The sequence below is a fragment of the Acipenser ruthenus genome, chromosome 1 (genome assembly GCF_902713425.1).
Source record: "Acipenser ruthenus chromosome 1, fAciRut3.2 maternal haplotype, whole genome shotgun sequence".
NCBI lineage: Eukaryota > Metazoa > Chordata > Actinopteri > Acipenseriformes > Acipenseridae > Acipenser > Acipenser ruthenus.
In genome coordinates, this window is record NC_081189.1 from 23,890,979 (window position 1) to 23,918,479 (window position 27,501).

General features: G+C 35.9%; 3 protein-coding genes across 3 annotated transcripts in view; 2 read left to right on the forward strand and 1 right to left on the reverse strand.

Annotated features, from left to right (window-relative positions):
- LOC131736868 (multiple epidermal growth factor-like domains protein 10) overlaps positions 1–7,312 on the reverse strand; it is a 65,255-nt gene extending 57,943 nt beyond the window's left edge. The window contains exon 1 of the mRNA XM_059022345.1: positions 6,959–7,312. The gene's annotated coding sequence lies outside the window, so the exon portion shown is untranslated. The remainder of the gene's footprint in view (positions 1–6,958) is intronic.
- Positions 7,313–13,029: 5,717 nt separating this feature from the next.
- LOC117418066 (glutaredoxin-like protein C5orf63 homolog) lies at positions 13,030–16,182 on the forward strand. Its single transcript, XM_059022366.1, has 4 exons — positions 13,030–13,101; positions 14,284–14,398; positions 14,763–14,819; positions 15,836–16,182. Exons 2-4 carry the CDS (start codon positions 14,291–14,293, stop codon positions 16,016–16,018), a joined length of 348 nt encoding a protein of 115 aa, XP_058878349.1. The 5' UTR covers positions 13,030–13,101; positions 14,284–14,290; the 3' UTR covers positions 16,019–16,182.
- Positions 16,183–17,885: 1,703 nt separating this feature from the next.
- Positions 17,886–27,501, forward strand: part of LOC117417943 (E3 ubiquitin-protein ligase MARCHF3) — a 42,639-nt gene continuing 33,023 nt past the window's right edge. Inside the window, exon 1 of the mRNA XM_034924648.2 lies at positions 17,886–18,146. The gene's annotated coding sequence lies outside the window, so the exon portion shown is untranslated. The remainder of the gene's footprint in view (positions 18,147–27,501) is intronic.

A 27,501-nucleotide genomic window follows, 5' to 3' on the forward strand; every position in this document is an offset into this window, starting at 1 on the left:
GTACGCTTCAGTAGTATCCGCCCCCTCCCTTTCAATAGCTCCCCCTTCTCCATTCATTTGCATAATGTTTGGGGGAAAGTGGGCATTCCCAGGAAACTGAACGGCTTCACATGGAAACGTAAAAAGGTACCAATTCCATGTTATTTCATGAGACAGAAATGTCTCGAGTAACAGTAAACACACAACTAAGCCAATCTGGGAGGGCCCACGTGCGGTGATTGGCTAAAACAGGCTAAAGGGGAGAGCAGCATGCCCCTCTTGGCCATTTTTTAGACAGCTTTACTCAGTGTTCCATGCAAGCCAGCTGAAGAAATTGAAGAGTATGATTGGCTAATAGACACACTTATCATAACTAATGAGGGGACAAGAGCGCATCTGAATCCTCCGAACACACAACAGTGACTGACTGGAGAATTTGGATCGGACGGCTGCCTCAGTGTTAAAGCTATGTATTTATTGTTATACAGTACTAGTCTCTGGCTAAGAGAACACCCCTCGGGAAGCAAGTGAAGTGTTCTCTAAGGCGGAGTTAGCCACCAGACAATAAATAAATATGTATTACTTGTCATGAAATTAACTCAGTGAAGTAAAAGAAAAGCAATAGGCAAGTGTATGTTAATAAACTATAATAATACAGTAACAGACAAACTAATGTCAATAAACTGACAAACTAAATTGACGCAGCACCCCTACACATGTTAAAAAATGCAGCAGCAATATACAAGACATGCACTTTATTTAACAGAATGATGAAGCAACTCGCCAGAACACCAAATTGCATGGCAACTTGTGTCTGATTCAGGTTTTTTGTCAAGAGCTCAAACCATTTCCAACTTTTTGTAGCAAGAGAAACAGCGGTGCAAGTGTTCTCTTAGGAGACCTTCCTATAAGCGGAGACTTCTGTATTACATATAAATAAATACATAAAAAAATCTTATTTGTTTCAATTTTTTTGAGAAGGCAATGCCTCCTCTGCCTCCTCTGACAAGCCGCAACTGCTCAAGCGATACATTCACACCAACAAATTGGTTATGCAAGAAACGGTCACATTGGTTAAAATGTTCAAGTGAATCTCAGCCATGGAGTATTGATGATTCAGTAATACTGGAAAGAAATGTTTGATAAACTTGATAAGTAGTATATAGACAGTCTTAACTAAATTGAGAAGAGTAGAGTCTTCCTTTTAGCATATGGTTCTTGTGACATGCCATGGGTTGTCAGGAACAACTAAGAAACCATTGTTATTGACAGTATGTAAAAAACAGGGGGGTTTAAATCTCCAATTACCATGGACGCGCTTACAGGCCGTGTCACAGCTGCACAACACATTTTCAACAACTGCTCCCCGAGCAGACAAGAGGGCTGCTGTTTTTGCACAAGACTGATACACGGAGCCTGCCTATGTGGTAGATTAAACTAATGCTATAGCTCTTTGATAAACTGAGCAGCACACACTGGGTATATTAACAGACACCCTATGACACTGGCAGGAATTACTTCTGATGTGTTTCCAAACACTTGAAGAAGCTATGGACTTCAAGAAGCTATGGACATATCTCAGTTTTATTACTACAGCTATAGCTCAATGTCTTCTTGTCACATCATTAACTTAATACTGTTTTGTAAATTAGATGTTTTTACTAGTGTTTTATAAGTTTCAAAGCCTGTTTGTATTCTGTCTGTCTAACTGTATACACATCCCTCCAGTACAGGATTCAAATACTTATGAAAATAAATATTTACAAATAGGAGAATAAATAGGTTGGCAGTTAGACCTTGGTTACAATATTAGTGTATGCATTTGCATGGCAGATACATGGTGCACATATAATCAAATTATTATGATTATCAATTATCTGTGTCTTCAAAGCACTACAGAATCATCTGTCCACGGCTGATTTACAAAAATTTCAAATCGCACCCCTGAGTTTCTTTGTGGTACTTTGTGGCTTGTGTTTATTTTCTAAGCGGATAAGAAAATAATGGGTAATGTTCCTTCTGTCTATCCTTAGAAAACACTCAAATATTTTAAAAGGATGTATTAAACAATAAATGCCCAGGGAGGTTCATCCTTGTTATTGGAATAAGAAAAACTATTAGGCATAGTGTTATCAATATTTGTTTCAAAATCCTCTTTATGATTCATGTCTCAGAAACGTTGACTGTAAACCACTTGTTCTAAAAAGGATTAGGCCTAGATTTTATAATAAACTCACCAGAAGCACATCATGGAAGTCAACATACAGCATGCATCGATAGATTTAAAAATTATCTAAATATCTTATTAGTTTCTTCCATAAACACAATATAAGCAACCAATAAACATACTAATACACCTTTAGTAACAAACAGAAATAAACAAACTTCTTGGATAAAAAAGATGGTGGTTAAGCTTCTAACTTGCTTTTGCAAGCTGCTTCCTGGCCTCTACCCAGCTGAAGCACTTTCAGGGCCTTTGGGCATTGTTAAAATAGTGTTCAAACAGTGGGAGGCAACAGTCTTTCTGCAAACTGGCATATAGTCCTTCTATAAGGAAGAAACACCCTTTGTCAAAAGCGGTCCAAAGACTACTCAGTAAAGGTCCTTTTCTTAAGTTTTGTCTCCCTCAGAATAAATACAGCCTGTCTGTTCAAGCCCTGCTCCTGGGAAGCCTGTATTCACCTGACTCACTCAGCTGTGCTCTGCCATGGTAATCACTCTTCCCAGAAAGTCAAGCTTGAACCTGTAGTGGTGCCCAGCCATTCTGCACTGGCTGGAATCTTCACACTTCCCTAAGCAAGCCTTGTATTGCTTAAAGGGCTTCAGGACACAAGCTTTCAACCCTTTGGGAGCCCACTAAAATTACACAAACATTAAACCAGCTCAAGTCTGAAGTTTGTTTTCAACTACCAGTGAGTGTACTTGGAGACCATAGCATTTAAAAACTGCCCTTGCTTGGTTCTGAATCGCTTTCCATTTGAAGTCCTCTCACACAGTTTACGCTATATTCTGGTTGACATGTTTTACTATGAATTTCAAGAAAATTAAAGTACAGCATACAAACAATATGGATTAATCTAAACTAAATTAGCCTCACAGAACCTCACAATGAAAATACATCCCAATTTTCACGTGCCTATGTTTTCTTGCAATTTATATTAAAAACTAAGAATAAATGTTCATTTCTGTGCGTTGCCTATTCAATGTGCCACTGTCATTTAAATCATCTTGGGGTTTACTGGCTGGTAGGTTCAAGTGACAACTTATACATGGCTTACTGAATTTCAAAATGTTTAAAATATCACTGTATAGCTATAGTTTTATTCTGTACACAAGTTACTACCTGCTGCCGGTATATACAGTGTACTACTTGCAACAAGTAAATTGAGAAGAAAAGGTAGTATCCATTTAAAAAAAAAATGGTATTCTTTTTAATAAAAGTATGTCTTCCAATCATTTGTTGTTAATATTCATTCTTAACAATTTTGACTTCCCTTTTGAAACATAAACACAATGTTGTAATATCTCTACATGTAAAACCTGTGACTGATGCATTTGAACAGCTGTTTGCAAGAAGTTGGCAGTGTGGTCCACTGTAGAGGCATGTAAGCCAGACACTGCCTCACTGTGTGATCTTTGGACAAGTCCCATGCCATGTCCAGCTTTTATGAGATATGGGTCAGTTCATAAAACACATGCCAGTATTAGTTTTGCTCTTTCTTCTAATGAAAAACAAAAGATCCTGCAATTTACACCGGAAACCACATACAATTTTTACTTATGTACCAAAAAAAAAAAATCTATAGAAAATGGCAAATTGTTTTTTAACATGGGGTCCTATTCACAGAGCATTAATGGACAGTTATTTAAAGAATAATGTATTTAAAGGATGTTTCAAGATGCGTTGTTTTGTTGTTTTTTAACCACGTTAACCACAAAGTTTGAGATTAAAGCCATCTCAGTTTGGACCAAACTTAATATTACCCTTTTGCATTTTGCACTATTATTCATAACATACTGTAAGTTTACATCACAAGGGAAAGAAGAATGTCTGAAATCTATACTTCAACAACTTGCCTGTCAAGTAGTTTGATCCACCTTTCAGACTGTTTAAATTTTTCGTTCTATTCAGTGGAATTATCCAAGCTCAGCGAGGCTTGGAAATGAGTTACAGAGGTTTAATTGCCTGTTTGACCATGACTGATGAAATCTTAATGCCTTTAATTAGAGATTTGGGCTTCTTAAAGCTCCACCCAATGGTTTTTAGCTTAAGTTGTAATATATATATATATATATATATATATATATATATATATATATATATATATATATATATATATATAGTGTGTGTGTGTAGCTTTAATTCCTTTCACTCGTTCAGTAAATATGAAGTAGTTCTATTTTTCACTCTGGCCACCTGAGGGCCACATTGTGAAATAAAGATGCCTGTGCCTCTATGAAGAAAAAGTTTGCTGTCATGACCAGGGGGCGGGCAGTTTCACTCCGGTCCCCAGAAGAGCACAAGATTTTAGGGCATTTTCTTTGTTGCTTTGGGGCACTTTCAAGAGCCACTACCTTAAGATGTCCAAATATATTTTACATTGTGCATTCATATTGTTTAACATATTACATTTACTTCTGGAGCTAATTACTGTTGCCATTAGGGATGTTGTTTGTGTTATTTTCTTGCAGAAAATACGTTTTGGTAATAACTTGGGTAACACTACAAGAAACTGATGCAACTTAAGTTAATCTAATCCACTTTCTTGTACATTTTACCTCACAAGTTATGGTTTAGTAATTTCAGCATATGAGTGGGCAGAACATATTGATTTCACATTAAAAAATGTCAAATGAAATTTAGTGAACAAAAACATCTGTTACAGTTGCACCGCTGCAGTTTCCACAATTCTACAGTTTGTTTTAACAGACCACGTCTGGTTACAATATATTGCTAAATATATCTAAAAGGGGAACCTGCTTCTTTTTATCCATTCAATTCTGTCTTTATCATGTGTTTTATTGTTACTTTCTATTTCATTTTATGCTGTGCTTGATTTTTTTTAAACATTTTTATAAATGACCAAGCATGGCACCTTTACAAATGATGAGGTAAAAGTGCACCACTCCCCACCAGCATAAGAAAGGGCAGGGAAGTTAAAGGGATTATTTCAATAAAAAAGAAAGTGGATGAATAAATGTTTATATTCCTTTAAGTGAAGCCATCTGCACCAAACCTCTGCCCTTATTTTTATCTCCCTAACCCTCATTCTAAACCTTTCTCCTTTGCGAAAGCTTTAATTATAATAAGAAATAATATTGCTTGTGTTGCCCACAGCTGGGTGGTTTGCCACTCCCAAATGTAAACAGGAATAAATGAGTGCAATCATTTTCAGAGGTCCAGAGATTGTAGCTACCAGAGGTATGTCATTATTCAGATTTTGGGAGCTCAGTTACACAGTACAAAAAAAAAAACATGTCATTGTTTTTGGGTATCTCATATTATTTTGTTGTTTTTTTACACTTAACTCTTGTTGTCCCCATTTCAAATAACAGACACCAATATTTTTCAATATTCTTAACTGTGCTACAGAAACCATCATGCCGATGGCCACAAACATGTCTGTGAAACCATGTGTCAAAATAACAGCACAACATCTGTGGAGCCCAAGTATTATCATAAGAGGCTCTTAATGGGAAACAGGTCAGAAACCCAAACAGGTGGACAACCCTACAAAAATCACCCTCGAGATAAAAAAAAAAAAAAAAAAAAAAAAAAAAAGGTAACCACTATTCCCAGTCCACCCTTTTACCTTAGTAAAAGCATAGGAAAGTTTCCTTTTGTTTGGTTTATGTTTCACCTGCTTACAGCTACCACATTAAAGAATGGCCAACACAGTCTTTTGACTGAGCAGTGATTGAAGTCAACCATGAGTAATGGTTCCTTTGTGCGCGTGTCACATGAACTGCAGTAATACAAAGACTGTGACTTCAGGCTAAGACTGAGACGTATACTTTCGCACAAACAACCATACTACGTAATGCGGTCAGTTTGGCAAACATTCTATTATTAAAATTGTTAATGCCTGTGGCATTTATTAACTTGGCTCATGTTAATGATGCTGTGAGTTATTATTATTTATTTTTTTTTAAAAACATACAGCAATTTAGAAAGTCACAGAGATATAAATATACAGACTGGCATTTAAACCGCAAAAGAACAACGATAATTTAAATGCAGAAGAACAACTGTGTAAATGCCAGTGCCAATGATGACAAATTTAAACAAGCCACAACAAAGTACTGTCAAACGTTTTGGAATATCCTTCATCTACATAGAAAGATATATACAATTTCTAGGATATGGTATGTTTGTCTTTACTCACTCACTGAAGCAATAGTATTCTTTTTTGTTGACAAGTCTTGCATTACAATACAGTAGCCTACTTCACCTTATATGTATTTCGCAGATTAAATTGGAAACTTGTGCAGCGTCCATTGCCTTCTGCTGTACTTTCACTTGCAACTTCACTGTATTACTAATCAGTATCCATCTATTACGGCATTGCATTAATTCAAATATTGAGATATTGCAGTAATAATAATAAAAACAGAATATATAAACGTCTGTCTTAAAAAAGAGTCCAACAACAGATACTGTGAACTGACAATAATAATGCAGAAAAACAAACATAATGCATTGTAATGCGATATTTTAATGCAGAACGAAATTCACTTCACTGCCAATACCATAACAAAAAGATATATTCAAACATGCAAAAGTAAATAAAAGTTACCAGGAGCTTTGAAATGCAATTGATTATTTCACTTTTCCACCTGAACAACAGATAGGTTAAACGTCGATAGCTTCCTATGAGTGCAGTTGTTATTGCTGTAATGAAACGGGTTAAATAACTCCGATTCAAATTCTATGCAAGTATTTACAGATATATGAATTGGTAGAAACAACAAACTTTACCTTGTTTATAAAACTGTTGGTGTCCACAGTGCGTTCATGAATCCCGTTCCCGAATTCTCTTTAGAATCCAATTCTTTGGAACCTGGTCAGTTAGAAAGAAAAACTCCCCGCAGTAAAGTTCTAAGACCATCCATTCATGTTATATCCTGTAAATTTGGATTATTTAGAGTACAAACAAAAAGCCCTTAAAATATATACATTGAAAAACAGTCAGAATGGCACTGTGATGCTCGCCTACTGTTGATGGTTCGAGATGACTCCAGTATGAAAACATCACAACAGTTCAGGATGGTGAAAATGAACTTGCCTCCGCGCACCAGTCCAACTCTCCTTGTGATCTCATCACTTCAGTAACCAATAAGGGACTGAGGACGCTTCAAACTAAACGCAAATCTTTAAACACACTGGGACACACAGAAAACACAAAACAACCTGTTTTGTAATTTACAGCGGAACACTGGTCGCTGTGTTTGGGTGTTTTGTTGTTCTACACAGTAATATGCATAGGCTACGGGATTTTTTTTTTTTTTTTTTTTTAATCAGAAAATGTTTAACTGAGGAAACTGGGCGATAAACGAGTCAACGATTTTTTTTTTTCATTTTTACACGGACAAATGAAACATTTAATCCAATTTTGGGGATAAAAAAAGTATCAAGCTTTACACATTATGTCTCAATAAAACTTTAGTAAATATTGGGAACCGTATTTACTTGAATAAAAAACAAACAAAAAAACGGTAATATAGCTAACATTTCATTTGACGCTTAAATAAGTACTAGCATATCAATGTACGTACTTATTTAAATAAAATGTTATGCAAACGCAACACCATTTAAATAAAAACTAAACATGCTCTCAGTCATTCAAAGTGTTTGCAGCTACTCTGCATACAGCACAAGTGTATTTCATTTTAAAGCATGTTCTTCAAAAACAATGGCCAGGTTTTATTTGGAGCAGCGATTTTTTTTAAGATACAGTTTTGAAATGGCGGAGTGTAAGCTTTAATCAAATATGAAATATACAGTAAACATATACATCCATATTTATGTAATACAAAAAACTGCTCGTGTGCTGCAGGTAAAACTTTAAAATCACTTTTTTTTTTTTTTTTTTTTTTTTTAAATCATATTATTGTGCGCGAAGTGCACAGCAAATTCATGTCTGTGAATCTGTCTCCATCTAGCGGTCATACACTTCACTATACTCCTTTTCACAACCTCAGCACCTTGGATAGGTCTTATCCTTAGAAGTCACCGCTCTCTTTCTCAGCGTTGTGGCAGGTTCAAAAGTAGATGACCTCATTAGCACACCTGTCAACTCTTATTTGACGGAACTCTCCGGTTTTTTGGACATTTCTCCCGGGACAGATTTTCTCCTGTATTATAACGTTGCAATACCACGTTGTTGTGTGTTTTTATAACTACTTTTTTTATGACGGACTAAATTAATTTAAAGGTTTTTTTTTTCTTGTTATAAAGTAGGTGCCATAGCTAGGCCTTTGATGAAGGGGTCAACGTGCAGCACTAAACTCACTCTTTAGGTTTGTTGTGTGTTAGAAGTAGGCCTACTAACGCCAACTCTGTGTTTTGCTGTCATTAAAAACCAAATATAGTTGCCTGCTTAAAGAGTATTGTTGGCTGCTGCCAAATCAGCCACCTGCAACTACAGTAATAAAAACCACAGGGGCCTAGCAAGAATTTGATTGTGGAGCATGTCATGGTTGTTTTCCTGTTTGATATTTTACCCTTTTAAAAGCAATTAGGAGCAGCGTATCAGTCTGTCGTTCAGTAATAAAGTGGAATAGTTGTATGCCTTTGTCTTATGTTGGTATTCACTTCAATTCAGGCCACTAAGATTTTAGTTTACAAAATTCCCTTATTTTGAAAATTTGCTGTAGTTTCTAGATGGGAAGCATTACTTAAAACCAGTGTAATACAGATAATACAAAGACTTGGTGAACTAATTATGTCAAAAATGTATGCACTGCCAAGTAAAAATACTGAGCAAAATACTACATTTAGAAACATTATGCAGTCTATTTTAATAATATAATCAGAGATGTTTATATACTTGCACTGTGCTTATTAATAACATACATGTACTTTTCTTTAACAGACATTCCACTGTTTTTTTATTATTATTATTTTCTTTACCAGTGTTAACAATGGGGTCCAGTAAACAGCTGCAGAATGAATATCCTCCTCTCGTTTGTAACCTTTCTTATGTTTTTATTTTGATGCTACTTACGATTTTTCAGGTTAAGCAAAACACTATACAACAAGATCTCTGTATTCAAATTAAGGCAGAGCTTCGCATAGCAAAAGACTGCTTTCATTATAATTTTAAAAAAATGCAATGTTCACTCAAGGTATAAGATCTCTCCTCAAGAAACTCTTCAATTGGAATACCTTTGGACAATATGGTTATATCATCATGATCAGTATTAAAAACATTATTAAAGCTATTTCAGCCACCTCCTCATATTATTTTGTTATTTATATGAGCTTATCATTTATTTTTCTTTGTGAAGCTTTCTTCTTTCTTCTAGTTCAGAATGTCTTCCATTCAGGATTCTACTTTCAGCAGCTCAGCAGATTTCTGTGGTTATATCGGAAAGAAATAAGCAGAACAACTGGGTACAATTCTTGAATGTTAGGGTGGATAAGAAACCTTCATTCTCAGAATATAGCTCTTCGCTTCTGCACCTTGTCCAGAGCCTTTTTTACAGTTCCATTGTTACCTCCTGTTTTGAAAGAAAAAACGTTCTAATAGAACAAGGATGTTAGTAACATACATTCCTGCCATAGCTGTAACTACAATACTAAACAGTGTCTTGAAATAGATCCTCATGACTTGCAGCATCTAGCATCATGGTCCATCATACAGTATATCGCCAGATTGGGATTCTCTTAGTCACTTTTGCTAAAGAATGTCATAACCAAGTTTTATCACAATGGTACATTGTTCTAAAGTGTGACATACGGACCGCCGTCCCCACTAGTTAAAAAGTGTTACATGCGGATACGCCAAGACAGACAGTAACCCGAAGAATAACAATGATATTATTAAAACTGTTATTATACTCAAAATGAAGTCAACACTTAAAACTGTCCTGGTGACAGGATGTTTGTTCTAGTTTCTTTCCGTGAGTCATGACTACTCTACAACAGATATGAGAGTCTACTCACCAACAGCCTCGTGAAGTGCAAATCCTTTGAGAGAAGAATCCTGCAATCTCTTCAAGAATGATACATAACCATTCAGGCCAAAAAATAAATACAAAATCGCACTACCAAAGTAAAATATCTAGACTTGTTGTACATAAGTATCGTTTTAATAGAGGTAAATAATTTCATTAATTTAGTTTTTTTTTTTTTTAAATAGCATTAGTTTTTAATTAAAGTTTATAACAGTACATTTATTAGTGTCAGTTGAGCAGCAATTATATTGTTTAAATTGTATATTGTTTAACATCTTTTAAGGTAATGGGGATAATTTTTGCATTCAGTAATATACAGGATGATTAGAAAGTAAGTTTACCACATCAATGATTGGTTTGTTGATGTGGTAAACTTACTTTCTAATCACCCTGTATATATAAATAGCATGCAATTGTGTAAGCAGCTGGATTTTTGTTTTCATTACAAGCTCTAAAAACAATCAATGCTAAGATATTCCTACGGACCAACTCTATGAAAAACTAATCTACAGAGGCATTTTGATTTCTATGGTTCTTGTGTTCAGTTGTGTATCACTGGTGTTACGCACATAGTAAAATTAATGTATCTGTTAATCTGTTGTTGTTAATTCTGTTTTGGAAAGATGTCGCTCCTTACATTTCAAACGCATAATGCAATAACATAGGACCATAAATTGCTAAATTAAGGTATATTAAGGACATATTATTTAAGGATATATTATACCCAAACATATTACATAAATACAAATTCTGATACTTGCTGACGAAAGTGACATAAAGATTTAGAAACGTATACTGTATCTCTTTATACTGTATGCTTGTTTATCATGAGAGACAATTGCATTACAAACATTATCCACTTACTTCATGTCCTTGTCCTTCTAATTGAAACTTTCAAAAAATGTTCCGCAAGGCAGGGATTCCCTTTACAGATATAAGGCTGTGCAAATAAAATGGAAGTGTGAAATATATGGGCCTAAGACTTAAGTGCATTCAGATGCAATGTTTACAAATATCCTGTGGGTGGCAGCCTAGTTCACTTAAAAGTTGTCATGCAGCAAATACAGTATGTTTTTGGAATTCTCCAATAACGAATAAATAAATTGCAAGTGAGTTCAACAAAGCACATGAGGATGTATTGTGTTCAACAATGCAGAATGTGACTTACATGAAAAATGCATTATTTGACTGTACTGCTTTAAACGTCTGTTAAAGCCATTCCTGCATTTGCTTTCCTTTCCTTTTTAGTGCCACTTTGTTACTTCCATATAAACGTAATTTGATAGAGTACATAGAAGATCTGCACTTCCCGAACATTATACGACTCTCATTATTCTGAGGATGGGAATACAAATAATAATAATACAATGAAAAGTGGTTCATTCAGGTAGAGATCGCTAGCTTTGTCACTCTTCATTTCTATGGTTCAATATTTTGTCTGTGTGGGATATCTCAACAGATTATTAAATGTTTGACCCTCGGTTGAAAGAACCTTAACCTTAAGAACCTCTTGAAGACACCTTTACCCTGTGGTTCTTTTAGGCACCTAAATGTTCTTCTAAGAGAGTAATATGTCTACTTAAGGCTATACAATAAATGCTATTGATTTCCTGACCTAACCATGTCTTGCTGTTATAATTAGGTACATATTCAGAAACCCTTGAGAAAAGATTGTAACAAGCTCATTGTAATGACCAGGTGTTGAAGTGCATTAGTATTCTTGTCTCAACATTGTTAAATTGAGACTTTATTACCAGGTCGTGTTCATTAAATCTGTCAGGTAGAGCTTTATACATCTGCCAGATAATCCCCAAGAGGAAACAACAGTAAAATGAAAAGAGAAAAACTATAAAAAAATACATATATATATTATTTTTCTCTGTGACAGTAATATTTTTTTTCATTTTCAAACTTGTACATGGAATAACATTATTATTTATCAGCAGTTTATCAAAATAAACTATAGTTAGCTGCAGTATAACTACACTGTAACTGCAGAGTGAGAGCACAGTTGTGGCGTGGCTAGCTATATTGTACTCTGTTGTTTGTATCGCTTGGTTTTTACTGTGCAGTCCCACTGCTCTGGGGCCCATTTCATTAAAGCTCTGTGACTTCCACGTACTTGCGATGTGCTTGCGAGGACTGATCTCCCCAGAGTTCACACATAGATCACATGACAGAATGCTTTGTCTAAAAATTCAGCAATGTGGCTAAATAATCCAGGTTAATCCAATGCTACAGAAAGCCCAATTATTGTAACCTGTGCCAGCACTAACAAGTCTTTTTGTATGTGTTTTTATCTGTACCAGAAAAGCTGAGTCTTCCCTTTTAAAGAGCATGAAGTCCTGAATGTATCTGCCTCACCATCGACCATCCTGTCATAGTAATGTTAAGGATATTCTTTCAACATAACATTAAAGTGACTGTTCGTTAAATAAATGTTTATTGGAACCTACCACACCGTGGTATACATTTAAGATTATGTTCGTGGTTTTTCTAACATCCAAATGCATTATGGAATTTAATCTTTTTGTCTAAAGTAATGTTTAAAATTGAATGCAAATGTACAATGCGTAATTCAACAAAATGCAGAACAGAACATGTTATGATAAAATTGAACCTTTCAGTTCATTATTTTTTTTATTACATATGTCAATTTTTACAACAAGCAGAGCATCATTGGTATGATTTTATAGATCCACTGCCATGCACAACAGCCCGTAATATTTATGTTACACGATCCCAGACTGTCCCCAGTTTGAGAACCCTGCTTTTAGTGCTGTACACGTGAGTCCTAAAGGCAAGTAGTATTTTGTGATTGACAGCAATTGAATAGTCTGTAAACCAATGAAGAACAGACAGAGCTATACGTTCGACCAATTGAGTTCGTTGAATTTGTGGATTGATCTTCCGTCATTTCACCGGTCTTCCTGGGACGGTCATGTAAGAATTTCTAGATCCTGTTAGTGAATGTGCGGAGAGGTTTAACTTGTTTATCAGTGTGCTTTAACATTTCAGTGTCTTACATACTGTATGTGTTTTTGAAAAAACAAAATGTATAGACTATTAGTCTGCAGTGCAGATCTCAGAAAGTGAAAAATAAAATCAGTGTAAAATTACAGGAGATTATTTTAAAGACCGAAAGACGTAGTTAAATTATTAAAAAATATACAGTATGTGCGATCTAACTAATGCGTGGTTATGGTCAGTCTACGCAAACCGGGGTATTGTTTACATTTATTGATAAACATGATATAATTTTCTATGCAGTCGTCTGCAACAACGGAGACTAACCCCAGTGCAACCGGCCAATGGTGCTAATAAATGAGCAAGATGCTGTATATACGTATGCTCTGTAGTTAACCCGTTCACAGCTAAAGTTCATAATGTATGTTTCTTGTTTGGCCCTGAACAGCTCTTGCAGGACAAACATGGAGTACCTGTAGGGATATTTTATTGGTTACCCGTGAAATTCAGTTTATAAGGCCTTTACTCTCATCCCTGCAAAAATATATTTGATGTTTTAGGTACAAGTCAATTGAGATAAGAACAAAAAACCTCAACATCACTTCGCAAATGGGTTTATGTGTTCCCTACAACCAGTGTGAATTGTTTAAATAGAGGTCCAAAATACTACATTTACTAAGTGTTTCAGTGTACTTGCTTATAATCATGTCATTGCACACGTTCAGGACACATACACTCTCAGGAACCTTTAGCTTCTGAAACTTGAACTGGCAGCCCACTCACAGTGCTGTTTCAATTGGTAGGACAGGTTATTGGTTACGCTCTGCACAGCTGAAGTCTATATTAAACCTGTACTGTAGGTGTTTTATTGAGGGGATATACTGAGTCCCTTGTTAACACTGCTAAATACAATTTAAAATACAGAGTGGTTTGCAAGTGTAATGGTTTCTGTATTCGATATACTGTTAAGATAATTAAAATAGACCCCAAACCTTAAATTTAAATCTTAATTTAAATCTGAAAGCTTAGTTGCTGTATGATGCCAACCTTCACACCATATTAATTGCACTAGAACCAAGTAAATGTGCTCTTAATTAGTGTCAAAGCATTTACTATAAAATAAAGCAAATAAAATGTTCTGTGTGCATTTCTTTACAGAATCACAATGTATAGGCTTATGCTGAATACCCTTGGACAGGTAAAAAGCAGCGCTTTGTGGCTCCGAAGACTGTCAACAGCAAAGCATTTACCTGTCTTAACCTTGTTCACCAAGGTAATGTAAGCATTGAAGAGCATTCTGTTTTGCAGGAAAGATGTACAATGTTTCTTACTGTTGATCTGAATTTTAAAACTGAAGTCACTCATTTATATCGATATTTAAAAATATTTTGAAAGAATTGTATTTTTTTTAAAAGAGAAACACTGTACTGTAGAATGGCAATAAAGAAAGATCTCTTTGTTAATAATGGCCAGTACTGTATCTATGAAACAAAAAACTTTATTTAAATGTACAATAAATCTTAATACAACAATTGCTTCTACAGAGTCAAGAGAAATGGGTTCGTAATACTGTTTTGATTTAAAATGTTACTGGAAGTATTGTATTTATGTATTTAATCTCTTAATCTTTCTTTCAGTATCCTTGTCCGCTTTGTGATGAAGCAAAGGAGGTTCTTGAGCCATATAAACACAGGGTATGTATTGATTACACACATTCACAAAATGTTGCTAATAATACTAATAGTCACTTAGAGTGTAAAATCACGAAGAAGATGAAAAAGGCCTGTATTGACATGCTAACTGGCTGTGACATCTGCTGTGTGTCAGTCATAGCAGCGGTTATATAATGAGTCCTAATCACACAGTGTTACAATCTGGGATTACATTTTATTTGTGTTGTGTTACCAATAATTTGATCATAGTAGCTGTAGAAAATCTCACCCTCTCGAGACAAACCAAACAACAACCCATGGGTGAACTTCACAATTTCATCTTAAAAACAGAGCAATTCAGCCCATTCTGTCCTTCAGAATTATGACTGCCAGATGAAGGAGTGCAGTTAAGTGTAGAACAATTGAAATGTCCACAATGAATATAAAAACACCCAAATGGTGACTGAAGTTACCAATTAAAGGTGTGCTTTAGATTCAATGAGATCTACTCAATTGACCTAACCTGTAGTACATCTAAATACTGCTGCCATTTAAAATTATTCAAAAATGAACATTCCAGAGATATTTTTTTTTCATATTCTTTCAGATTTAAAAAGGTTAGACGCACTGTTGGATGTTTGATTTTCATAACCTTGGGCCTTTGCTAATGGTTTAAACAGTGCTGTTACTGTGATCCGCAGCAGTTCAGATCAATTAGATTTACCCCAGTGAGTCTTCTAGAAGAGTAGGTTTCAGGTTACTTAAATGCCATTATTATTTATGACTTTCCTGTCCTTATTAATTTAAAGTTTATAAAATACTTGGTGGAATAGTTCCTTATTTTAAACTAGGCATAGAGAGTAGAGCAAGAACGCAAGTTCAAAACAGAAGATAAGAATCGCTTTTTGGCCCAATTTACTGCTTTGGTGTTCATTGTGTGTTAGCAGGAGACAAGCTCTTGTTATTCTCAACATTTCTTATGATCATAGTAGGTTACTTTGACACTGAATAGTGCTACAGACAATAAATACTTTTTTTGTTTTGTTTTGTACTTCAAGTTTGTCTTGCAAGAAGTGGACATCACTCTGCCAGAGAACACAGTGTGGTATGAAAGATACAAGTATGACATCCCAGTCTTTCATTTAAATGGACAGTTTCTGATGATGCATAAAGTTCAAACGCACACCCTTATGAAGAAGCTTGAAAGTATAGAAGAAAAGGAAAGACCAAATCAACTGTGACAAAATCCTGGAAATGTCAGGAAACCCTTTTGTTAAATATTATGTTGAAAGTGGTAACGTGATTGTAGCTAACAAAATCATTTTACACATTTTTCAGCTGTGCACATCTATTCTCTATACAGGTCTCAATGTGTAGTTATGAAATAAATCTATGTTTTAGCAAACATGTTAGATCAACTTTCATTTTTAAATGATATCTGTTACTACCCTAGTTAAAGAAATATTGGATGCAGGCCTTGCTTTTGTGATAATTTCACCTGGAGAATGAAACTTTGCCCACCTCTTCTCAGCCTTCTTTTCTGTGAGTAGCTAATTGACTGCTTCCCCTAATGACTGTTACTGGTTTTGCAGCTGGTAACATTCTTTGACCTACAATAGAAGACACTGCTGAGATCACATGACCTAGGAGGCATGACAAGTTTTCTGTAAGGGAATGTAAGCAAACAAAGAACTTTCTTTTACCTAGTATAGTACCAGATTTGTTTTTGTTTTTGTTGTTTCCCAGTTGAGTGTTTTATATTATTATTAGTTTATTTAGCAGACGCCTTTATCCAAGGCAACTTACAGAGACTATGCATCAGCTGCAGGGTCAAAGTCTCACCCAAAGACGGAGCACAAGGAGGTTAAGTGACTTGCTCAAGGTCACAGTGTGTGAGCCTGAATTTGAACCAGGGACCTCCTGGTTACAAGGACTTTTCTTTAACCACTGGACCACACAGCCTCATATTAAGATATTAAAGCAAAAAGAGCAGTGATGTGTTGTAATGTAAAGGCCCCCATTTTTCTATACGGAACAGTTTGCTCCTTTTGGCATATCGTTGTTTTTTTTTGTTTGTTTGTTTTTTTAATTTATATGGTCGGTAAGAGCAGTATCTTCCTGAATGAGTTCTTCTATTTGTTTGAAACAAATTATAGAATCATATCAGCTTCAATCACAATGCCATCTAACCACTGAAGACACAAAAACAGAAGTTACGTCTCTGCCATGCTGAAGGTAGTCAAGGCTCCCTCTAGTGGATATCCTGGGGCGTGTTTTTAACATGTTCTAAAAGCTTCAAAAACTACTACATAATGTAAGGTGATCATATGGCTCTGTGTTCAGCGGGACAGTTTGGGATAGTTCAGGCTTTTCAACTCACAACCCAATGCATTCTGGTCAGCGTAGTCCTGCTTCTCTTAAAGGTAAGAATGGTACCTGAGACAGGTAAAATGTACCAGAATTCATTGGGTTGCAAGCTGAAAAGCCTGAACTATCATGTTGTTGATATATTGACATATCCTAATGTAGTGAAGGGCAGATGATCTCATTTCAGTCCACATCAGAACACAATTTAATAAAATGGTTGCTAAGCACCTTCACAGACCTCAAAACAAGAAGAACAAAGACAAGCCAAGGACTAGAGAGAAAGTGATTCATCTGTCAGGCTTGAGGGATGCTCAGTACAATGGGGAATACCTGCTTTGTGGAAAGACCTTCAGTTTCCATTTCTGACCATTCATCAGATTTCATGAACACGAAAAAAACTGTGCACAAGTGATACACATTTTATGAATGAATGAATAAATAAATAATTATTATTTATAAAAAATAACTTGCATGTAATACTGTAGTAACGCAATACTGACAATACGTACAATTTACATTTCATAGGACATATTGTAGCCAACCAGCATGGTGTTATGTGAAGACACACTCTTACCACAGGAGGCAGTGTATCACAATTTGCCGTTAATCGCAGGATATTTTGTTCACCAGCGGGGATTAAGTGGCTCGCATTTACTGTAATACAGTAAGTAGATGATTATCCATGATCATCCACTAGGAGGTACAATAAGACCAGGCTCAAATTTAGACCCGCCCCACACTGTTTGCTCACTGGTGGTGATCCTGCTTCCCCGCATCGAGTCGATTGGGTCCTGCGTGATGTCATTCACTTCAACAGCTGGGGGCCTGTCTGACTCAGTTACACTGGCAGCTAGCTTAGTGAATTGAGGAGTTTGAAGAAGCGCTGAATCCGAGTTACAGCAGTCATTGAGAACATTTGTTACTTCAAGAGTCTGATTATTTCTAGTCATCTCAAGAAATAGTTATTTTGGCACATGCTTTGAGCAAAGGGGGACTGAAAAGGTAAGCAATCATAATAATGGCTTTATTCCAACAGTTGAAATTGACATACATCTGTAAGAATACAACTTTTATTCAGTAGCGTTATAGATAAATGATGTAATTTTTAAAAGCTTCGATACAGTGAATAATAACAACTGGATTGAGTGCTGTCAGCATCGGGTTTGCACTGTACTGTTCGAACATCAGCGAAAATGCATGTGCCTGTGTGAATGCCTGCTCCGTTCAATTGAAGTGGAACTCCGTTTTACAAACCTTGGGCAGGGGAGTTATTTAAACTGAAGTGGAAGGTTAATAAAATAGAGGATTTTCCATTAGTACAAATACAATTGACTGTTGTTGTGTTCTTCGTTCTGCATTGAACGTACAGTAACATGCTTATTTCCATGTAACAACCCATTTAAAGTTGAATGTAAGCGTTTATAATTTAAACGACGAATTATGCATAATGTATTTATATATCCATTAACCATATGTACCAAATATTAATTCAAAAACATGTTATACGTGGTTATGTCGTTTTGGTACCCAGTGTAACATGATTATATATATATATATATATATATATATATATATATATATATATATATATATATATATATATATATATATCATTGCATTAATAAATAATTCAAATTTGTAGAAGTGTGATTTAATTAAAACATTTATTTTGGACTGTGTTCAGGCTGGAGACTTGTTCATAATAATGTTAATGTGAACGTCAATGTTTTGAATTAGAAGTTCCATCACATAATCGTTTTGTGAGGAGTTATTACTTTTCAGTGGTAAATCTTTTACTCATTATTCTGGGAGTCTACTCAGCCCAAAATTCTTGGGGGGGAAAAGTCTTTAAGAGCAGTGTTAAAATCCAAGATCAGAACAGGAAGTTTGGTGAATACTACTACAGTAGGATACATGATATAAATTTGCTCAATAGTAGTACAGTAGGATGCATGATATAAGTTTGCTCAATAGTAGTACAGTAGGATGCATGATATAAGTTTGGTCAATAGTACTACAGTAGGATACATGATATAAGTTTGCTCAATAGTAGTACAGTAGGATGCATGATATAAGTTTGGTCAATAGTACTACAGTAGGATGCATGATATAAGTTTGCTCAATAGTAGTACAGTAGGATGCATGATATAAGTTTGGTCAATAGTACTACAGTAGGATACATGATATAAGTTTGGTCAATAGTAGTACAGTAGGATGCATGATATAAGTTTGCTCAATAGTAGTACAGTAGGATGCATGATATAAGTTTGCTCAATAGTAGTACAGTAGGATACATGATATAAGTTTGGTCAATAGTACTACAGTAGGATACATGATATAAGTTTGCTCAATAGTAGTACAGTAGGATGCATGATATAAGTTTGGTCATTAGTACTGCAGTTGGATACATGATATAAGTTTGCTCAATAGTAGTACAGTAGGATGCATGATATAAGTTTGGTCATTAGTACTGCAGTTGGATACATGATATAAGTTTGCTCAATAGTAGTACAGTAGGATGCATGATATAAGTTTGGTCATTAGTACTGCAGTTGGATACATGATATAAGTTTGCTCAATAGTAGTACAGTAGGATGCATGATATAAGTTTGGTCATTAGTACTGCAGTAGGATGCATGATATAAGTTTGCTCAATAGTAGTACAGTAGGATGCATGATATAAGTTTGCTCAATAGTAGTACAGTAGGATGCATGATATAAGTTTGGTCATTAGTACTGCAGTAGGATGCATGATATAAGTTTGCTCAATAGTAGTACAGTCGGATGCATGATATAAGTTTGGTCATTAGTACTGCAGTTGGATACATGATATAAGTTTGCTCAATAGTAGTACAGTAGGATGCATGATATAAGTTTGCTCAATAGTACTACAGTAGGATACATGATATAAGTTTGCTCAATAGTAGTACAGTAGGATGCATGATATAAGTTTGGTCATTAGTACTGCAGTTGGATACATGATATAAGTTTGCTCAATAGTAGTACAGTAGGATGCATGATATAAGTTTGGTCATTAGTACTGCAGTAGGATGCATGATATAAGTTTGCTCAATAGTAGTACAGTCGGATGCATGATATAAGTTTGGTCATTAGTACTGCAGTTGGATGCATGATATAAGTTTGGTCATTAGTACTGCAGTAGGATACATGATATAAGTTTGCTCAATAGTAGTACAGTAGGATACATGATATTCTTGTACTTGTACTATTTTATTTGTAGTTATTCCCATCGGGTACACATTGGACGTAAATAGATTTGATTTATGTCAGAAGTATCGGGTGGTTAAAAAACAGTTAACAGTGAAATGTGGGAGGTAGTACGGATGTAGCTACATGCCAAGTTTCATTAGGTCTTTGGTGCACAATTTTTACTTGCATTATTCATGAACTGATCAAGCAACCTGTGAACCTCTCTTGAGGAAAGACGATGTTAGAATATTTAAAGATGGTACATTTTCATGAAACGTGAAGGACAATGGCACTATTTGAGCACCATTGTCTAGCAGATACAGTCAACCACAGTAATTGTGTGGTGTGATTTGAGCTAATGTCCACTGGGGGTTAAGCTGTGGCCACCAAACTCATCTCACCTTGAGTGACCTAAACCAGGTGAAAAGAATGAGTGGCTTGCTAATTATCCCACTTCACCACCTAGATCCCCTATCGTGGTATTTTGGCAACATCATTTTGGATCAGCTCAGTTTTAAGTTTTGAGTGAACACATTGTTGAATCAGTATAATTATCGCTCCATGTCTGTACAAGTTCTACTTGCTTTTCAGATTAATTTAGCGGTATTCTGTTTGGGCTCAAGGGGATGTCCCATTTACAGGGCATTTCTTCTGTAAAAAAAAAGTGCAACAAAGAATCTTTCATCATGCACCTACTTGTTAAAAATAGCATTTTGTGGCTAATCATGTCTTCCTGTTTTTTTATAACATCTAGACATTAAGACACAAAGTAGTGCATTTGTACACAATTCAAAATAACTTGCATTACTCATCTATATGTCAAGATTAGGGGAATCTACTGCAGTTTCTAATGCCTTTTGTGCAAACTTTGTGGCGAACAATATAATCAAATAGGCATGTTCCTCTTTACATTTTGAATGTGCAAGAGATGTGGGACACACTTGCAACCCCTGTCAATTTTAATTACACCCCACCCACTCGCCCGGCACCTAATAAATTGGCACGCAATGTTTCAAGAAATGCCACTCCTCATGTGAAATGGCAGATGTCTGCAGCCTTTTACTGTGTCCCACCCACCCATTGAATAATGACCCAGGTTATTCCCTAGATAGAAGATTCACGTGCACAGTCCAAAAAACATTTTCTAACCAAATAATCCTGAATCCCACCGTGCACTACAGTGTTAATGTCAAATTCTGTTTTTTATAATAAGGGTTACTATTATTTTGACAGCATATTCTGCTATATTTTTTTAACTGGGTCACTTTTGTGTCTTATAATTTCCAATGAGAGGTGAATCATACTGTTGTATTATTTGCCGGTTTCATATTAGACTACTATGTACTGAGCAGTGACATCCAATGCATCCAGACCTTTTCAGATATTGGAATTTATTTTCACTGTTGATTTGTGTCATGCATTTTAAGCCAACTGTCTTACCAATCAGCTTTTGTCTTGTCTTGATCTGCTTAGCCAGAGCACCACTATTAAATCTTGTGAAACATTAAGAATCAAACCATAAATTGCACATAAATGTGCATAACTAAAAGCAAAGGCACTTAAATTACTATAACATCCTTTTTCATAGTAGGCCAATAAAAAATCCCTTTTTCTGGCTTCCAACCCTGACAATGTATTCCTAAATGCTTAGTAAGAGCAATCGCAGCAAACAATATTTCACAGGGTAATAGTCATTTGAAATGGATGTGGTGTTGATGGAATAAGAGTGCTCTGTGTGCCACACAAACCGATTTAAAGAGACAGAAAATAGATACACAAAAATACGAATTATTGGCATGATAAGGCAAATTACATTGGCATTTCTTTGATAAAAAAAAGTTCAAAGCTAGTGCATGGGGCCACATGAGTTACTTTATCAAAATCTTCACATGGTGTACACAGTAGCAATTTGCCTATTTTATATATTTCAAGCCGATAGTCTGTCAGACTAGCTCTGATAGAACTAAAATCTCACTGCTTAAATATCAAAGCTTACTACTTTCAGATCTAAAGATTCAACATATAATTCCCATTTATGGCAATGGGTTTCCACCTCTGTGGTACAATCCCCCCTTCCCCCCCCCAAAAAAAAAAAAAAAAAACACAACCTCAGATGGAATCAGGTCATACTCAGACAGAAAATGTACTGTTTAATGTACTGGTATTGTGTTGCTGCTGTAGTGAAAAGAGGATGTAACTGATGGTGCTTGCGGGCAGACTGTGCTGTGCACGTGCTTTTGAGCACTGTGCACTTTTGTATTTAAAGATATATTTGAAAGCATCTCTGAAAACCAGAAATTTACATAATAGTCTGTTTGACTTGGATTTGTTTTCAGCTACTCAACAGAATTAATCATAAGTTGCAGATCTGTCGTTTGAGGTCAACAGTCACTGTCTAATTTTAACTCCGAGCTCCACAGGTACTGTAGTGCGGTATTGGGGAGGTGGGTGGGATGGGAAAGATGAGGCAAGCTAAAAACAGACAGGATGAGGCAACACTAGATTTAGGGGTTAATAATAGACTGTAAGATACCACAAAATCCATGACTAATCTGAAAAGGCGTGAGTCTAGTATTTCAGTGAAGTTTGCAAGACTTACCCACTCAAATATGCAGTTTCTCATGATTTAACTTTTTTTTCAGAAAATGATTATTACCTCTTTTTTTACCACGTGGTTTAAATATCAAATTTATAGGAGCTACTTGTACACAGATAGGAGGTCTTGTGTGCCTGTAAATGAAGCTGCAAGTAAACCATTCAGAATTCTGTAGAATGAATAAAAACTATTGAAGACAGTGGTAGACAGAACACAGATAGTTATATTTGAATATAAACTTAAACATAATTCAGTAGTTCGGGACAAACACCAATCACAAAATGTTTTAGTACAAATATTTATTGTAGAAAATGCGGAGTATGCGATTTAACAGAAAAGTATGCTGTATATACACATTCATTTGGCATCAAACCTAACTTGGTTTGAGGGTTCGCTGCCTGGCCAACTGGACGAGGCTGAGACCCCCATTTGATAAAACATAAAAACTGTTATTAAGAAAGGTGGAGATGGGGAGGTGGTGGGTTACGATGAAATCAAAACGCAACTGAGAGATAAGTGAAGAGGGTATTTATAGTGCTAACAATTTAAATTAGCTAATGTGTAAATTGAATGATTCAATTTGGTGATGCGGAGATTGGTGTCTGACCCTCCTCCCGAACTTTAATTATAAATTTCATTTATGGGATTCTGACTGCATAAACATTTAGGGTAGGTTGGGGCATGAAGTATGTCCTGTAGTGTTTCAGTTACAAATAAAGTGAGATCAAACCTGTTTCGCTATACAAAATGCTGTTGGAATGTTAGTGGTCTTAAGAAAAGCATATAGTTGTAAAACGTTGCTAAGGAGTAAATTATAGAAAATAGGATGCAAGCAGCGTATTTAAAATAAAAAATAGTGCATACTATTTTGTAAATAGCATTTCTTTTAAATAGTTGACACTTTCTACTTGTTTTGGTATACACAAAAAAAATATTTTTTCCATTATAACTAACTGAAAATGTCAGTACTGCATTTGATTAAAAACAGAAAAAAACTATTTCTATTAAACAATAGGTATTTTGTAAATAGTAAAATAATGTCATGCCTATCCTTGTACAATTGTGTTTTTTTTTGTTTTTTTGTTGCTTGTTTTATACTGATAAAATGTACCTTTGCATTCCCTTCAGATGAGAGCTCATAGTGTTACATGGAAGCATGGCATAAATACTATACACAAGTACTATTACAGTAACTGTTGCACCGTTGCACGACCTGTCCCTAAGCGCAGTGTCAGAATTCCAACGTTTGAAAACTACGACCAGAAAGTACAACACTGGTCACAATAAAATATTCTTTAACATCAGACAAGACACACCTGTTTCCACTCAGGCAATGTGCCTGGAGGTACGCATTGTGAGCATCGGTAGCAGGTCACTCGAATCTTTTGGCCAGTCAGTGTATTTAAAACAGACACACACAATACTTGCTTCCATTGCTGTGTGGGTGGGAAATGACATAAGAAAGGCTTCTAAAGAGGCAGAAGTCTTTCAGTTGCCGTTAGTTTGTGTCTTTAATGGACACTACGAAGCTGGAATGCATTGAAGTTAACATGACTGAGGCACATCCAGCTCAAACAGAGCAGGTCTTCAGTTTCTTCAGTGTATCAACAGCCGCATCTTTATGAATCACTAACCAGCTGCTTTAGAGCTGAAGAGGCCACTTTGGTTTTAAAAGGTACAATGCCCAACATTACCATGTGTTTAATGGCACAAGTATGCTGAAGTGCAAGTGTTTACTCACTAAATGAGATTAAAAAAGAAAGGTTTGAAGACGCTAGTGCTGATGCAAATTATTACTTTATTCCTGTAAAACCTCAAGTTAATGAAGTGGGTGCGTTTACCTTGTCTGCAGTTTAATTAGTGAATCAATGTAGTTTTATGCTCGGATGCAGACAGACATGTCAGCACAGGAACACTTTTAGACTTTATGCAGTTGCACTTTTTAAAAGATACAGTAACATTATTGCTTTTGAAATGCAGTTACAAAACAAAATCCCAAGCAGCAGCAGCAGCCTTCATTCAGACTGTCTAATCCATACTATTTAAGTTTGATAATGGTAGTAATGTTGCTCTTGTACTTAACGCAGATTTTCTTAGTAGGTACTAAACATTTTTGTGTTGCAGCTCATCCAGCTCAGTTTTATAAGGAATGCACATAGCTTTGATTAAATCAGATGGAATGACACCTTTTTCAGTTCAGCATTTTTCTTTTCTTTTGTGCTGTTCCAAAGGGAACTCAGTTGGAGCCAGGCAACTAGATGGGTTATAGAAAGAGCCATTGTTTTTTTGTTTCAGGAGAAAGGTGGTTTCTTAAGATTGCAGTGGTCTGCCCTGGTGATCTGCATTTCTTAAATGGCAGGCTGGTTTTACATCAATTTGGAAAATAGTCATTGACATGAAAACAGCAATGTTCCCATTGTTGAAACGGGGAGCTTCAAAACCTTGCCATGTCAGTTCTGCAGTACAACTAGTAATTCATTTGTATATGTATTAAACATATAACATAATGTTTACACTGTCAGGCTGCACACTTTGTCTAAAAAAGATATGCTTTTCAATAGGCATTGAACGGTTTAAATATTCTTGCTTTTCCTGGATACAGTGACACATGGATATGCAGTAGATACTAGATGGTAATGCCATGTCAGTTTTGATTAAAAGTTGTTTCGTGGCAACTTGCCTCCCACTGTCAAGGTTATTCCCTTGTCTGCTTTTGCCTTTGTTAATAATGCAAACAGCTACCTGTTCATTGAATGTCTAATAAGAAATGAATGTCTTTCAGATCTGGCTCAGCCACTAGCTTGCTGTGTGAAATGCAGAAAGACTTCATTTAAACCACATGATTATTATATGGCACTCTTCCCAGTCATTAACCTTTTGGACATAGTGACCATAAAGTCTAGAGCAGTTGTGCATGTTTCTTGGTACCGCTTGGCTGAATGAAATTGGTTGTACCCCATTGGAAACAAGATCCTACAACTCATTAGGGTGATACTACGTACATATTCCCAAAACATTTGAATGCAATTATAACAGGTCTTCATCTGCTGGTATTACAACAGTACAGTGCAGCTCAATAGGGATTCAATTGAGGATTCATCTCTTTATATTGATGTCCAAATAATATTCTCAATAATCACCAACCGTATTCACTTAATTTGCATGTCGATTGCACAACAATTGATTCAAGCTTTCTGCGCTGCTGTGTTAACCCTTACTTGAGAAATGTTATGGACTGCTTTTTGTTACACATGTTGGCTGAAGGTGCCCAAGCTTTGGCGGATGTATTTAAATTGCCGATTGTCTTCATTCACAGAACTGTGGAAAAGTGCTAAAAACAGTCTCGTTGTGATTGTCCCCTCAGCCCCTTCCCGCTTATCATCAGGGTTAAATGTATACGGTAAATAAAAAGTGTGAAAGATGTAGATAGGCATTACAAAGCACTGTGGTTAACTGTTTTTAAAGCAGTTACACTTCTTGGCAACCACATCCTCAGGGTGGTTCTGCCACCTTGCTAAGAACGGTTGGTTCTGACCGTTTTTTAAACTCATGGTGCAGCAGTATCAACAATGATAGCGCATTGGTAACACTACCATGCCAGTGTGAGGTTACATGTGTGACCTGACCTGCAAATTAAGCTGTGCCTTAGTCCTTTTAACTCTATGGGCATTATACATGTAAACAAACACATTATCAAACAGGCCCACTGTCATTTCAAAAGGCTTTATCAGAAGTAGGATGCAAATTGTTTATGTCTGAATATACTCATCAAGCTAAATTGTGCTGGTTTGTAAGGACACTACCAAGTCATTGAAATAATAGAATGGAAGGTTAACTTATATCCAGAGTACCAGTGCATTTCTAATGCAGTGTGGTTCTTTGGTATTTGTTCAGCATTTTACAGACGTTTATTGTAGGACCCCTTCTGCCAACATTTTAAATATACTAAGTTTTGTCATGCAGGGAGTCAATAGACTAAAAGAGTATGCAGTGAAAGCCGCCTCCAAATTACAGCCCTCTATAGTAGAGCTTTCTGAAAACCTTGCTGTATTGTTTCTAGGGGTATGAAGAGAAGACCTATACACTGCATTGCTAAGGCTGCTACATGGGACGCCCTACTTGAGTAATGCATGTAGTTTTCTAAAGAAGGAACATAGGAGCAGGTGGGCATGGAAACAAATAATTAATGTTCTTCCTGCCTAGTCATTTTCAAGGAAAACAGAACAGCAATGTCATGTGCACCCCAGGAAGTCCTGTGCCATAACAATGTCAGAGTTTAGAGCTTTTCAGCCAGCACATAATAGTCCTGAAACTCGGGACAGTGTGGGACAGCAAAACATCCTAATCATTCAGGGACAGTCCTGGGAAATCCTGGGGTATTTGGCTATCATATCACCAGAACAGAACTGATGGCTTTGTAATATGAATGGGGGTGAGTTTGGAGCTAGGGGGGATTCAAGCATGCAGATTGTATTATACTGTACATGGGTTGAAAATCATTCAGTTTAATTTTTCAAAAGGTAAATCTGTCTAACTTATACCATATATTTC